General features: G+C 41.2%; 1 protein-coding gene across 1 annotated transcript in view; it reads left to right on the top strand.

The window, feature by feature from the left end:
* Nucleotides 1-13,012, top strand: part of LOC148344238 (zinc finger SWIM domain-containing protein 6-like) — a 66,476-nt gene that overhangs the window by 29,836 nt on the left and 23,628 nt on the right. The window contains exon 2 of the mRNA XM_088295189.1: nucleotides 10,510-10,866. Within this exon, the coding sequence (XP_088151315.1) occupies nucleotides 10,510-10,866 (357 nt within the window). The remainder of the gene's footprint in view (nucleotides 1-10,509; nucleotides 10,867-13,012) is intronic.

The following is a 13,012-nucleotide window of genomic DNA, read 5'->3' as shown; positions in this document are numbered from 1 at the left end:
GCGTCTCACTTCAGTGGGCCAGCTCGATCTTGTCTCGACTACTCACTGGCGCGCTGTGCATTTGGTTACTTCAGCAGCGGTTTACCTGACTTAATCCACCTCTCCAGCGCTATCATGTTGCAACATACAGCTGTTATACATACCTACATCTGCTGGAGCAATTCAGAATCAATACATAAATCATAACAGAATAACCACATAAAACAAATAAAACAACACATACTCACCGGAGATACTGACCATTATATGTATTACTATGCAGATTGCTACAAATGTGTTTTGCTCATTGATCTTGGTTGTAACAAGTTAGTGTGTGACCAACTAATCAGTGGATGGAACAATGCTGATGTTGTTGTGTGCCAGCCCTGTGAGCCTGAATTTGAAATTGGACTGGTCATTGCTAGTAAGTTACATCGGCCAACATTACTGATACTGGGCAGGTTGGATTGACATGGCAGGAACATACAGTGGCACAGAGTTGTCAAAACTCATTTTTGTCACAGGCCACATTGTCGTTATGGGTTCCTTCAAAGGGCCATTATGGCTGTGATCCTACATATACAAATGATCATGACATGATCAGATCATATTAATCACATCTATACAACAAATTGGTTGATAACTAATCTAGAAACCAGAAGCCAGTAAAACATTGTTTTTCATATGTATTTTAAACGGGGGATTGATAACAACAATCGTAGCAATTTCTCAAAGTGAAGAAAATTTTCAATTTTGTATTTAACAAGAATCATGAAGTCAACTCCATAACTTGCCTTCGCAGACCGCATAAAATGCAGCCCTTGAGTTTGACACCTGTGTTGTAGAGGATGAAAACCAATTGGACAAAAAAAAGGAACATTCAGATGTAGTGGAACCAAGTGCGGCCAAGATTCACGCTCCAAAAGACAATCGACTATTTCATTGAAGAAATATTGGAATTCATTACGTTGGTGATTCTGATAGTGTTTAGGCTAGCAGAAAAGGCCTTGCTAGTCCTGACCACGCTCCACTGCCAGTCTGCCACTATTATATTGCTTTGTCGTTAGGCTTGAAAGAGCACTCGATGGCTTTTCAATGGGGCCCATCACCCCATCCGTCCATATACTGTCGCTTCGGCAGCCCTACTGGGACACACCTCTCGCTAATTACGCACATTCATTCCCTGGGCCTGCTGTAATTTCATTCACGTTAATGAACCTCACACGCGGATGACTATAATGTAAAGTTAATGTACAGCCGGGAGACAGAATTAGCAGGCCGCCAGCTTCTCAAGTGTGGGATACGGTTGCTGCAAAGTTACGTCGACAAAAGGCCGAGCAAAACGTCCACCATATCGGCGTAAAAAAGCAGCTGTCTCTCCAGATTGTAGTTTTGTTTTGTTTTCTTTCTGCAAATGCATTATAAATAGCTCCCCAACGCGTGCCTTGTATGTCTTTATTTAATTTGTTTCAAGTGTAATCAGACACATTCGGACAGATGAGCAGCATAGCGGACACTAGTGAGGATCAAAGACGTAGCCCATTTATTCTAAGTGAGCTTTTTAAATGCTGGAAAATTGGCAAATGGCTTGTTCCCACCTTCATAAATGAGCTCTCAACAGCTCTTTTGATCTTTGTGTACAAAAATTAAACCAGAGGATTGCCACATTTTATCAATAAAAGGCGAGCTATCTTTTGGCAGAGCAAAGCTAACGTAAACAAGCACTGAAGGAAACTTTGCGTTTGTTTTAGTGAATCTGCGGGGCATAAATAGCATTTAAGGCAGCATAGTGGATGTTAGCACTCAGCAGTAATAGAAAAGACTTCCAGGTATTCTAGGTGTGTCTTTCAAGTGTTAGTTAAAGGGCAACTTTTCAGTTTTCAAACGTACAAAATTTGAATGTAGCCTCACCGCACGTAAACGAGCTGTTCTTCGTCTCGTCTGTTGCATAGCGAGCTTGTTTTATTCCTGATTGTACAACTTTCCATTTTCTTCTTTTTTACTTGAGTTGCTAACCTGATGTAAATAATCCGTCCAAGTAACCGAGGCTATTTGGTGTCCCAGACGACATGGCGAGACTGCATGTGGTGCCGGGTGTGCATTGCGACACTCCTCGGCCTCGTCTTCAGTCTCGACCTTCTCTGATAGGATATTCTTGTTGTGGTGGGCCAAGCTTTAAAATACTAAGATAGGGCCAGCAGGTGATGATTTTTCCAGAGATCATTTCAATAATATTCTTCTGTCACGTCAAACAGACAGCTTTAATATACACGAGAATTTTTTTTTTTTTTTTTAACCACCCTCTCCCACTTTAAGAGTGGAAAATATTTTCCATACGTTGAGTGTTATGATGGCTTCTAACGGTTCAGACTGTCCTTTTCGCTAAGCGAGACTAACCTTAACAACTGTCGGCGGCAGCTTTATTGTATCACTTGAGTCCTTACCGTCCTAAAGCTAACGAGAAGATAAAAATGTAAATTTCTATAAATGTACACACAGAATATAGCATACAGCTTTACAATGGCAATGGCTTGTTTACTTTGCACTGTGCAGTAATGTCACCCGAGAGACGAGCACTCACACTAATGCTGTGCAATGGATTGTTAGATGCTTGACTAAATATTTAAAAGAAATATATATATATATACATATATGCATATTAATTTATTCCATTCAATTAATTGTAGTCATGTTCTCTGTGTTCTATGTTGTAAATGTCCAATAAAAAGCAAGCATCTCCAATTCTGTGGCTAAAAAAAAATAAAGTGGAGAGACCTGCTTTTCATTAGACAACGGCAATATATAAAATGTGTCATGATGAGTTTAACTTGATATCCAAATATGTATGTTTCAAATTACAAACCTTGTGAGCGGCTCAGATAATGGTGGGTATATTAAATATGCAAGTATACAAATATACTCACACTACAATACATTATTTAATTTTAATGAAAATACTTAAATTGGGAGAAATCCAGTGGAGTTCCTCTAACGAAAAATGAACTCTCCAAAAAGTATATTGTTGTATCATATATGCTAATTTACATATGTCATATTAACATATTGTACATATTTCCATCTTTTGAAGCTGTCCACTTTATCTAAATATCCTTGCGCATCAACATTAGTGGAAAACCACTGGCAATCTTGCCATCTAATTTTCCTCCTATAGCGATGCCATCTTGATACGGCTCACACAGCCATCCCATTACTGTATAATTCTCATTCCTTCTTGTGTTTCGATTTCTTCCTCGTACAGATGCTCAGCTGTCTGTGAGTTGCCGCCCATCCTTCAACGCGGCCAACCTTTTGGGATCCGTCACTGACAGGGCCGCCCGTCCCGCGGAATTACAGTCCATTTTGAAAGTGATAGTTGGAAAATTGCAAGTCACTCTGGTTGTAGCGCTTGGCAACTAAGTGGCAGTTGGCGGCGGCTTGTCACTTGCAAACGCCAGCCAGTGACAGCTCCGATTCCCCCCACCATCCCTCGGGCTCCCCTATGCGCACTTCCTTCTGTCTTGATGATTAGCATACACTTTCCTGCTTGTCGGAATTACAAGGAAAAAAAATGTCACAAAAAGCTCACTCAAGCTTTATAGTGGAACCTTAACTTGGGCATGGCCAAGTGATTGACATCAGCAGGTTAGTTCCGTGTGAGCGTTTTGGTCTGTGTGATCTCAATTATATTTATGTTTGACTGTTGCCCTGTTCAGTAAACAGCTGAACAAGTATTGGTGTCTTTGCCACTCCTTGCCCACATGCAAGGGCATTATCGTACTTATAGCCGTGAATTGGAGCACTCGTAACGTCAGTGGAGGGTGAGAGTAGGCCTCTACAAGCAAGTTGGGATCATGAGAGAGGTGAGAGGAAAACACATCTGGGGGGAAGAAGTCTCCGCGCCCTCCCCGGAGGGTTCAAGGAATAAATATGGCCGCCCTTGGAGCTCAGCTGTGTTATTCCTGCCCCTCCTGCACCTAGCGCACACGCGCGGACACACACAACAACACACATACATTTGAGGCATGGTCTTCTGCAGGATAGCATTGATCTCTGTTTGCGGTCTCCATTTGGGTGCTTCCCCATAGGACCACACATGTTCGGAGATCCAAAAAGGGCCTCTTAATCGAGCCGCGGCGAGGAGCTTAGGGGGGAGGTCTTTTGACTGTGGGTGGGATGAGGGTCTAAAGGTGGGGGTTGCCCGGCGACCTCTCTTCGACCTGCTGCAAATCTGTGCTTTTCGGATCGGATTCCAGCTCGGTAGCTTTTTTATCCATGAGGTTTTTCGCAGGCCATTTTTGGTCAACACAGGAGTCAGATGGCATATTTTCCAGTCGGCCGCAGGCGCTCACGGGCCTTGGATCATAAAAAGCTTGTGTTGCGCCCCCCTCCGCCTTCCCCTTCTCTTGTCTTACGAGGTAATTTGATTAACGTGCGAGGCCGAAGTGGATGAGCACAGGCACATTTAACATCTATTTGCTCTCTTTGTTGACTCGCTCTCACAGCGGAATCAATCATGAGTCTGACTTTTTCACATGCCCCTATTAGATTTTGTAAATGATCACTCCCAATTCAGCCAATAACCATAATGACCACTCCCCATCTTCTACTTTGACTTGGAATCTTAACTCAATTACAGAAATTGTTTGTGGCTTAATCTAATTTGAGTTATTCCCCCGCTTTTTTGGGACACTGAACACTTTTGTGCAAATCTTAGACGCTGCCAAATGCCATCTTTGCTGGGCCGCCTTCATGTGGGGAGCTAAATCCTATATCATAGGGCTCATATAAAGGCAGCATTCTTCTGTCTCGCTTCGTTGAAGGCTTCCAGTCTGCAGTTTTACCACGCAAGAAATTGTGTATCGCGTAGCGATAGGGGACTATGGGGAAAATCGTATATATCACTTGTGCACTCATCCTTCCATTTTGTACCGCTCAACGTGTCCAGGGAGATGAGCTGGAGCCTTTCCCAGCAGACTTTGGGCAGGAGGCAGGGTGGACCTTGGAATGGTCACCTGCCATTACTGGGTGCATAGACTTATGTGTGAGTATATATATATGTATGTATGTAGATATATCTGTATATGTATGTGTGTATGTATGCCGCATACACACATGCAACCATTCTGGCTCAGTCTTTCACACACTCTTCTACAACGCCGCGGGCCAAGTGTGATTTCACCGCTGCGGCCAGGAGGGGTTTCTAGGGCAACCTCACTGAGGCCTTGTTCTAAAAATGGCCGCCATGGTTACTTTGAAAGCCAAGGCCGGCCTCTTGAACCGGCACAGAAAGGGAGCCCTGAGCACCACTCGGGGAAGGGAGAGGTGGGTAGGCATGATGCTAGATGGACCTGGGTGGGAAACAGGCGCTTTAATAGTGAGCACATGAGACGTGGAAGGTTTCAATCCCGCCCAACCAGCAGTCAAGGGAGATGTGTACATGTGTGTGTGTGTGTGGGGGGTTGTGTAGCTAAACAGTAATATCCCTGTACTCAGCACTTGGGTAAATTAAAAGGGCATATTTGGCGTGGGGGGCACTTTTTGGTGCCCAGGCGATTGGACGGGGAAAGGCGAAACTCATTACTTACCCATCTGTCAGTGAGAGGGAAACCTGTGAGAAAAGCACGGGGGTTGGTTGATTTGGTAAAACAAAACAGACTTTTGAAAGAGTTTTATCACCACTTCATCCTCCATGTGTGATGAATTTGAAGAATTGTGTTAATTTAGCCTCGCGGGAGGAAACAAGAAAAACACTTTGGAAACCAATCGAACGTGCAGCTGTTTCAGTATTTGCATTAGTATGCTGTTTTGTTCTGTTGTTGCTCTCACATGTTTTTGATGTTCTCTTTTTCGTCATTGCACTCTCCAGACTCCTCTTGAAACAGGGTTACACATGCACGCTCACAATACTTTGTCTTAAAGCAACAATATGGGGTACTCTGAGGACAAAACTGGTACAGCATCACTTTGATGGTGCACCAGCTTTGAATCAGGAGGATAGCATCCCTGCCGTTGCCTTGGCCACCTTGTATCTGTTATTCAAAGACACTTTTCGGCTGAGAAAGACTTCCCACTGGCTAGCTTGGATAATGGATGGATGGATGATTAAAAAATACATACTGAATAAATAACTTATTTTGATACAACAAAAAAGATATGAATTACAGGCAGAACATTTGTCTATTTTACAATACTTTGTCCTTTACTATTTGTTCAAACATGCATGTGGGAGGAAAGAAAATCCCTCAATCATGGGTAAAACATGCAAGCACCACATAGGAAGGCCAGTGCTGCAATTCAAACCCAGAACCTCAGAACTGTGAGGCAGACTCAGGTGCTGCCCCTGTAGCGAAAGCAAGGAAAACAAATCAATGATAACGGGTCAAGTGTAGCACTCCGAACAAGGCGTAATTTTCTTAGCGCCAGTGTTGTACAGCTTTCCAGATACCATCGTCCTGTATATTTCTAGATTTTGCAATGAAAGCGTTTTTCAAAATGTTGATACCACAAGTTTAACTTAACTCCATCTCAAGGTCCAGATCAGTGTTTTCCTGTATCCCATGCCCAGCAACTGATGGTGTAGTTTGGGCATAATTACGGGAACAAACGTAAAACATATTTTCTCCAAAGCCTTCAGTTATCTGTGCGTAGTTACACACCAACAGAATTCTGTTTACTCCTCCGTTGTTGCACCAGCTGCACGGTTGTAAGCCTTTTTGTCCCACTTAGGTGAGTCGGCGTGACTCCCTCGAAACGGCGCTGGTTCGCTTTGATCAGCGCAGATGCAGGCGGCTGCCATATTCTGCGCTCACCATGTCTTGTGTGAATATTGTTTGCAAAGGTGTCCTCCCTTTTGCCAGCTGGCTTTCACCATGCTGGGAAAAAAAGACAAGCGCATTTCCTTGGCAATGTTTGCATATTTGCCGCCAGCACTTCCTGCTCATGCAGATAGTGTTGTTGCATCGGTTTATGTTCTCAGCAGAGGTGGCAAAAGTACTCACACTGTGTCCTTAAGTAGAAGAACAGATACTTATGTTAAAAAAAGACTGGTCAAAGTCAAATTTATGTTTCAACTCCATACTTAAAAAAGTACATCAGTACAGAATCTAAAATGTACTTTTGCCCTTTAATTGTTTACTCGACTATAAAATGTACATTACCTTTTAACGTTTTTTAAAGAAAATAATTAAAAAACATTCAAACACCTTTACTTATTGTAGTTACTGTTGATAGAAATAGTCAGTCTTTAATAGTTCATATTTTTTTGCAATATTTCCGCACACAAAATAAGTAGCAATTAAATAGTATGAAAAAAAAAATCTTAATTACACTCTACATTGTTTTGTATTGTCTGTTTGTTACTTTATAAAAGTATACATGGAAAAAAACGGACCATTATATTTAATACATGTTTTGACAAGTTACGTATAAGAGCTGTCTAGTTTTACGCTAACAAAATAACAGCCGTTTCTCAATTTGCGTTCTTGTCTCTTCTTGCTTGGGTGTGAACTTGTGAGTCGGTTGTTCGTGTCAGCTATCTTAAACCTGAGGATACATCAGTTGGATACTTGCAAAGGCGTGGCTAGGAAAACATCCCAATTTGCGGTTCATGCTGATATCACGGAAGTCTGTCACCAGTTTACTAATAGACATAGCGTACATTCTTAGAAAGTCCTTACTCGGTGAGTGTTCTTTATATAGGGAAACGGCCAAGGTGTATGCAAAGCTATGCAGAGCTATGCTAATGTTGAGAACTGAGTAGCAAAAAAAAATTATAATAACAATAAAAAAAAAAAAAAAATACACCTTCTTAGTGTTTTCTCAGATTATGTGCAGGATTTTTAAAAGTCAGAATCTGGTGGCTTTTAGGCTGACACAAACAATATGCAATTCATTTGCCACGAATCATTCTTTGCACCACCTACAATTCTCGTAAATAATACCCTGGATGGGGATTATCATTGTTCTCCAAATTGAGGCATCATTATTATTCCCAGATTACCATTAAATCCCCCAAATCTCAATAATATTTCATGTTATGTCACTGTTTACTGCTTTTCTTACATTGCCATCATCCACGTAGATTGATAAAAGTTACAAGTTTACTTTGAAAAAGTAGGTAGTAGAAATGAAAAATATTTTGTTTTCAAATGTACTTAAGTACATTGGTTCTAAGGTGCGCTCGCAAAGTGTCAACTGATGAAAATACTTGTTTTATTGAGTGTCCATTCTGCTCTAGTTGTATGTGTTGAGACCCTTGATAACTGACCTCTTGTTTAGCCAACGCATGCGTCCCATTTCCATCTGTATGCAATGAAATATTCAACTCCTCCCTCGCCTCTCACATCAATGGAGAGCCGCTTTGATATCCACTCTAATACATGCTTGATATAACAGCATTGCGTGCGCTCGGCCCTTTGATAAACATGTTTAGGTGATGTATGTCTTCGCCTGTGTCTCTCCTGAGTGCATAAATGCATTCATAACCCTCCTTAACCACTCCCATTATTAATAAATGCATGAGCGCACGCTGCGGCTGAACGTGCGCGTCTGTTTCGTATGTTCATTCTGTGCATATGTGTGTGTCCGTGTGTATGTGTGTGACTCCGCCCTGCTCATTCATATTCGTCTCGGCATAATAAAATGCGGCCGCGCCGCCAGATAGCACAGTCAGGGATAAGATCAAACATTGTAGTCAAAGTCCTGGGAGGAGGAGGAGGAGGAGGAGGAAGAAGAAGAAAGACGTGGGTGTATAATTCATACTAGAACGTCTCCACATGGTGCTCACTTCCTCATTGTTGTTCACATGCGATGCAGATGTGAACTCGCTGCGATGTCTCACTTAAGCGGGGTACGCTGGATTTTATTTTTATTTAAATGCAAAAGAAAAAAACTGAATACGTGTGTGCTTCTTCATATAGTATACGCTGTACTCGGGATGACCAACACAACACAACACAGATAACACTATCTCCACTGACAATCGCTGCAGGCATCCAGCCTGTCGGAGAAGAAAGGGGAAAAAATTGTTCTACCGTAATAAATAGATAGATAGTTCTACAAACACTACACAATCATGATCCTACAGTAGGCTGTGTGAATTTATTTCACTTTCATTTCTGGGGCATCAGGAATTTGTACAGTTGAAGCCCATTTAGAACCGGATTCCCCCCTGGATCAGCAGTCAGTTAAAAAATGAAATCATGGTGAAAAATTGTTCTCTTGAGTTTAGGTACATATCAAGGCATACTTTCAAGCACATTGTTTTTAGCCAAACATTTTTAGAGTCTTCGTGGTTAGTTTTGACTTTGAGAGTGAGCAAGTCTACCATGCTCATGTCAGGATGCGTACAATTTAGACTAGCCAAACAATCTCATCTGTTGAGGTAAATGGCGCTTAAGCACCTTTTGGACTGACGTGTGTGAATTTGCCCTAAAATCTCCAAAGAATAGATCCGGTCTCTGTTCATCAATCAAGACATTACTTTGTCTAATGGTGTTCGTTCACGACGGTCAGACTACAAGATAATATCATCCTTTGTCCTGTACTGGACGAGACGTCGCACTACAAGTCCGTCACTGACCAGACCCCGCCCAATTGTGCGCATCTGTCAGGATTTTATCCATCGGCATATGTTTGTCAGGATGTCGATGGAGGCATTATGGAGATGTTAGTTTGTTCTCTGCTAGGAGAAGGCAAAAAAAAAAAAAAGGAAAACAAGTGGCTATGGACTGGATGGTGGGGAGAAGGTAGTATGGACTGTCTATTCTCCAAAAAGAACTACTGGTTAGCAAACGGAGCATGAATTGAAATGCTATGTAAACTTTCCAATATTTTCCCCCTGCTCTCCATTCCTTTTTTTTTTTTTTTTGCCATTTTGATTGTATGTGCCTCACACCTGACCGCTTTCTTTGTGTGATTTGATTTGGTTAAAGGGCACATTGAGTGGTAATAGCGCCACAACTCCCAGTCTTCTTCCTCCATTCCCGTATCGAGTAAAAACAAGTTAATCCCTCTCCATTTCTTGATCTTGTTTTGACAAAACCTAATTGCTTAAAAGTCGTAAATTTATATTTCTAAACAAGTGAACCAAGCAATAGTGGGCCACCGTTTATTTTCAGCCTTCTTGAAATCAGAAGCAATAAGTCAAAGAAGTACTCACATTTTTTTCATCTATAATTTACCAGTTGGATAAAGTACTCGTGTTGTACTTAAGAAGTTCATAGTAGTTAAAAAACACTCTGATTAAAGTAGATACTTCAGGAAAAGTAAAAAATAGGGACTGAAATATTCTTAAATGTAAAGTATTTTTCAGGGAATGTTGGCTAAATAAATACAGTGTGATATAATAGATGAACTGTTTGTTCCTTAAAATTTAAAAACAACTGAACAGTATTGAACAAATATGTACTGTTCTGGATTTAAAAAATGTTTAAGTACATTATGAACAGTTTGAACATTACATTTAGTGGTCCCACTTAGAATAACGGAACTAAAACCATTTTTTTTTCTTTTTTTTTTTGTCTTTTCCAGGTTTCCACCTAAGCGGCACAGTAACGGACCCCGCCACGCCCTCGTCCCCCGAACTCGTATGCAGCGTCAGCGTCAGCTTCGACCGGTGCAAGATCACGGCGGTCACATGCACTTGCGGCAACAAGGACATCTTCTATTGCGCCCACGTGGTGGCGCTCTCGCTTTATCGGGTACGCAAGCCCGAGCAGGTCAAACTGCACCTGCCCATCTCGGAAACCTTGTTCCAGATGAGCCGCGACCAGCTGCAGAAATTCGTCCAGTATCTCATCTCTGTCCACCACACGGAGGTGTTGCCCACCGCACAGAAATTGGCTGACGAGATCCTGTCGCAGAACTCAGAGATCAACCAGGTTCACGGTGAGTGTTGGGGACAAAATATTGATGCGTCAAATTATCCTAATGATAAATCATCAATACACTTCAGCCAGTTGTCAATATGGTTGATAAACGCTCAAAGGCAATTTGACTCTGAGTACTCTAAGGATTAATACTTAAGCGTGAAGTGTACGAAATCCAAACTGAGAGGAAATAACAAATGAAAACATTTTTGCAGGTTTTCTTTCTTCAGTGTATCACATCATATAATCACTGTGTATGTGATATTGTCTATGCATCAATTATAGATGGGCAACGTGTGGCCTTTCATTCTGGGTATTGCTATTTTATACTCTAGTTTTTTTGGGCAAAATATCTCTGAGGTATTGTATCAGGAGCTTTATCTGGTTATTAATCGTAATTGAAGGATTGGTAGATTGCAGGACAGGTAGATTTTGAGTGAATATGAGTTAATTGGCATGTATAGAATTGTATCATTGGTTTTCTTTTAGCACAATACTGGAGTAGTCAAGTCAAACATGTTTTTTACAATAACATACTAGACCTAATAGTCTAAACACGGTATTTTCATTAATATTGCGCTTTGTGAAATATGAATTAAGCAGAAGAATCTACCTTTTTAATCCATCTCAGGGGGCGGCCATTTTGGCATTGCACAGTTTGCCAGTGTCACATGACCAAACTCAGAAAATTCATTACTTAAAGCCTGCGCAACTGTGATGTCATTTTCAATTGACAAGTGGCAAAATGGCCGTCCCCCTCGGTGGATAAAAACAGGTGGATTTCGCCGCTTAATTAATTTTTCATTAATGCAATATCAATCAAAATGCCATTTTTACACTAGTGGGAGTGCCTAGAACACTTTAAAGAAAATGACTTTACTAAGGGTGTCATGTAAAAACGTGTTGAATCAGGAGCTGTATCAAGAACTGCTGTGTCTAATATGATTTTCTTTTATGCATCTGTCAATCTGTGATGGATTGATTATCGAAGGACTATCATACACATCTTTTTCCTCATGATACTTGTATGCAAACTAATCTAATGCATTTAATTGGAAGCGAAGGTGTTGGAAGAGACATTGATCGGTCTGTGATGGATGAATATAGATATATATTTATATCCCTGGTTACACGATGTGGATCATTATTGACTTTCTTGCAAGTATGGATTATTGCACAGTCGGTGTATAGCGATATTTAGGCTAGCGTGGGCAAGCTATGTCATTGATTATGTATCAGGAGCGACACTGTGATATATGATCGTGGAATGACTAGATATGGAATAAAGATGTTTTACCTTGTCAAGTTACATCTTACCTGGAGGCACATGATTGATAGAGTTGGATGTAAATTACCTTTTAATGCCCCCCTCCTTTTTTTAGTATTTAACGAGCTGAATCATTTTGGGGGATAGTCATACAGTCGCTGTATCGTGATATTTAGTCAGCTGGGCAAAGTATCACTTTGGGAAAATGCTGTGATCTAAATTTATTTGGATGGATGATATATTCTGCATGATTGCAACATGTATGTGAACTTATGTTGTGATATTATTGCATCATTGTGTGTTGAGAGCTACTCTGTGATGCCGACTCCTCATTTGAAGTTGGACATGCATGCATTCACCCCAAGCAGTCATTTGTACGTAGTTTATTGTTTTGCCTTTACCTGCGTGTCTATCGACTCAGGGATGAAGGCAAATTGCGGTAGGATCAATGCCGTCCTCATTAATGGGACCCAGACAGTAAAGGGGAGGTTGGATACCTCTAATCAACACTTTATAGAGCCGTTATTTACCTCTTGAAGTTGAGTGATAAGGAGATGGGGACGATTGCAGGGTTGTTTAAAAATGAGTAGTATGTCTGTTGTTCTAATCAGTTGTTTATTTCCATTCTACATCGCATAGCAGCTTCCTTCGCGATTTTTGTACAATGATTTGAATTGAGGCCATAGCATTTATTGCGCTATATTTTTTTAGTTTTGTCTTTACCTGTAAAAGTGTAAATACATTAAAGGGGTCGTTCGCAGTGTTAAAACTGTGAGCAGTGTTTGAATGTCGTCTTCACAAATTGTTCAACCACCCCTACTCTCTCACCAAAGCCACACCCATCACTAATGCTCCGAGCGAGACATGCACTGTGCGTAAGCCAACGTTAGCCGCGATT

Source organism: Idiotropiscis lumnitzeri, chromosome 1, assembly GCF_059441095.1.
Source record: "Idiotropiscis lumnitzeri isolate Australia: NSW breed Sydney's pygmy pipehorse chromosome 1, RoL_Ilum_1.0, whole genome shotgun sequence".
NCBI classification, from domain to species: Eukaryota; Metazoa; Chordata; class Actinopteri; order Syngnathiformes; family Syngnathidae; genus Idiotropiscis; species Idiotropiscis lumnitzeri.
Note: the sequence above shows the minus strand (reverse complement) of the source record. Positions and strands in the feature narration are given on the sequence as shown.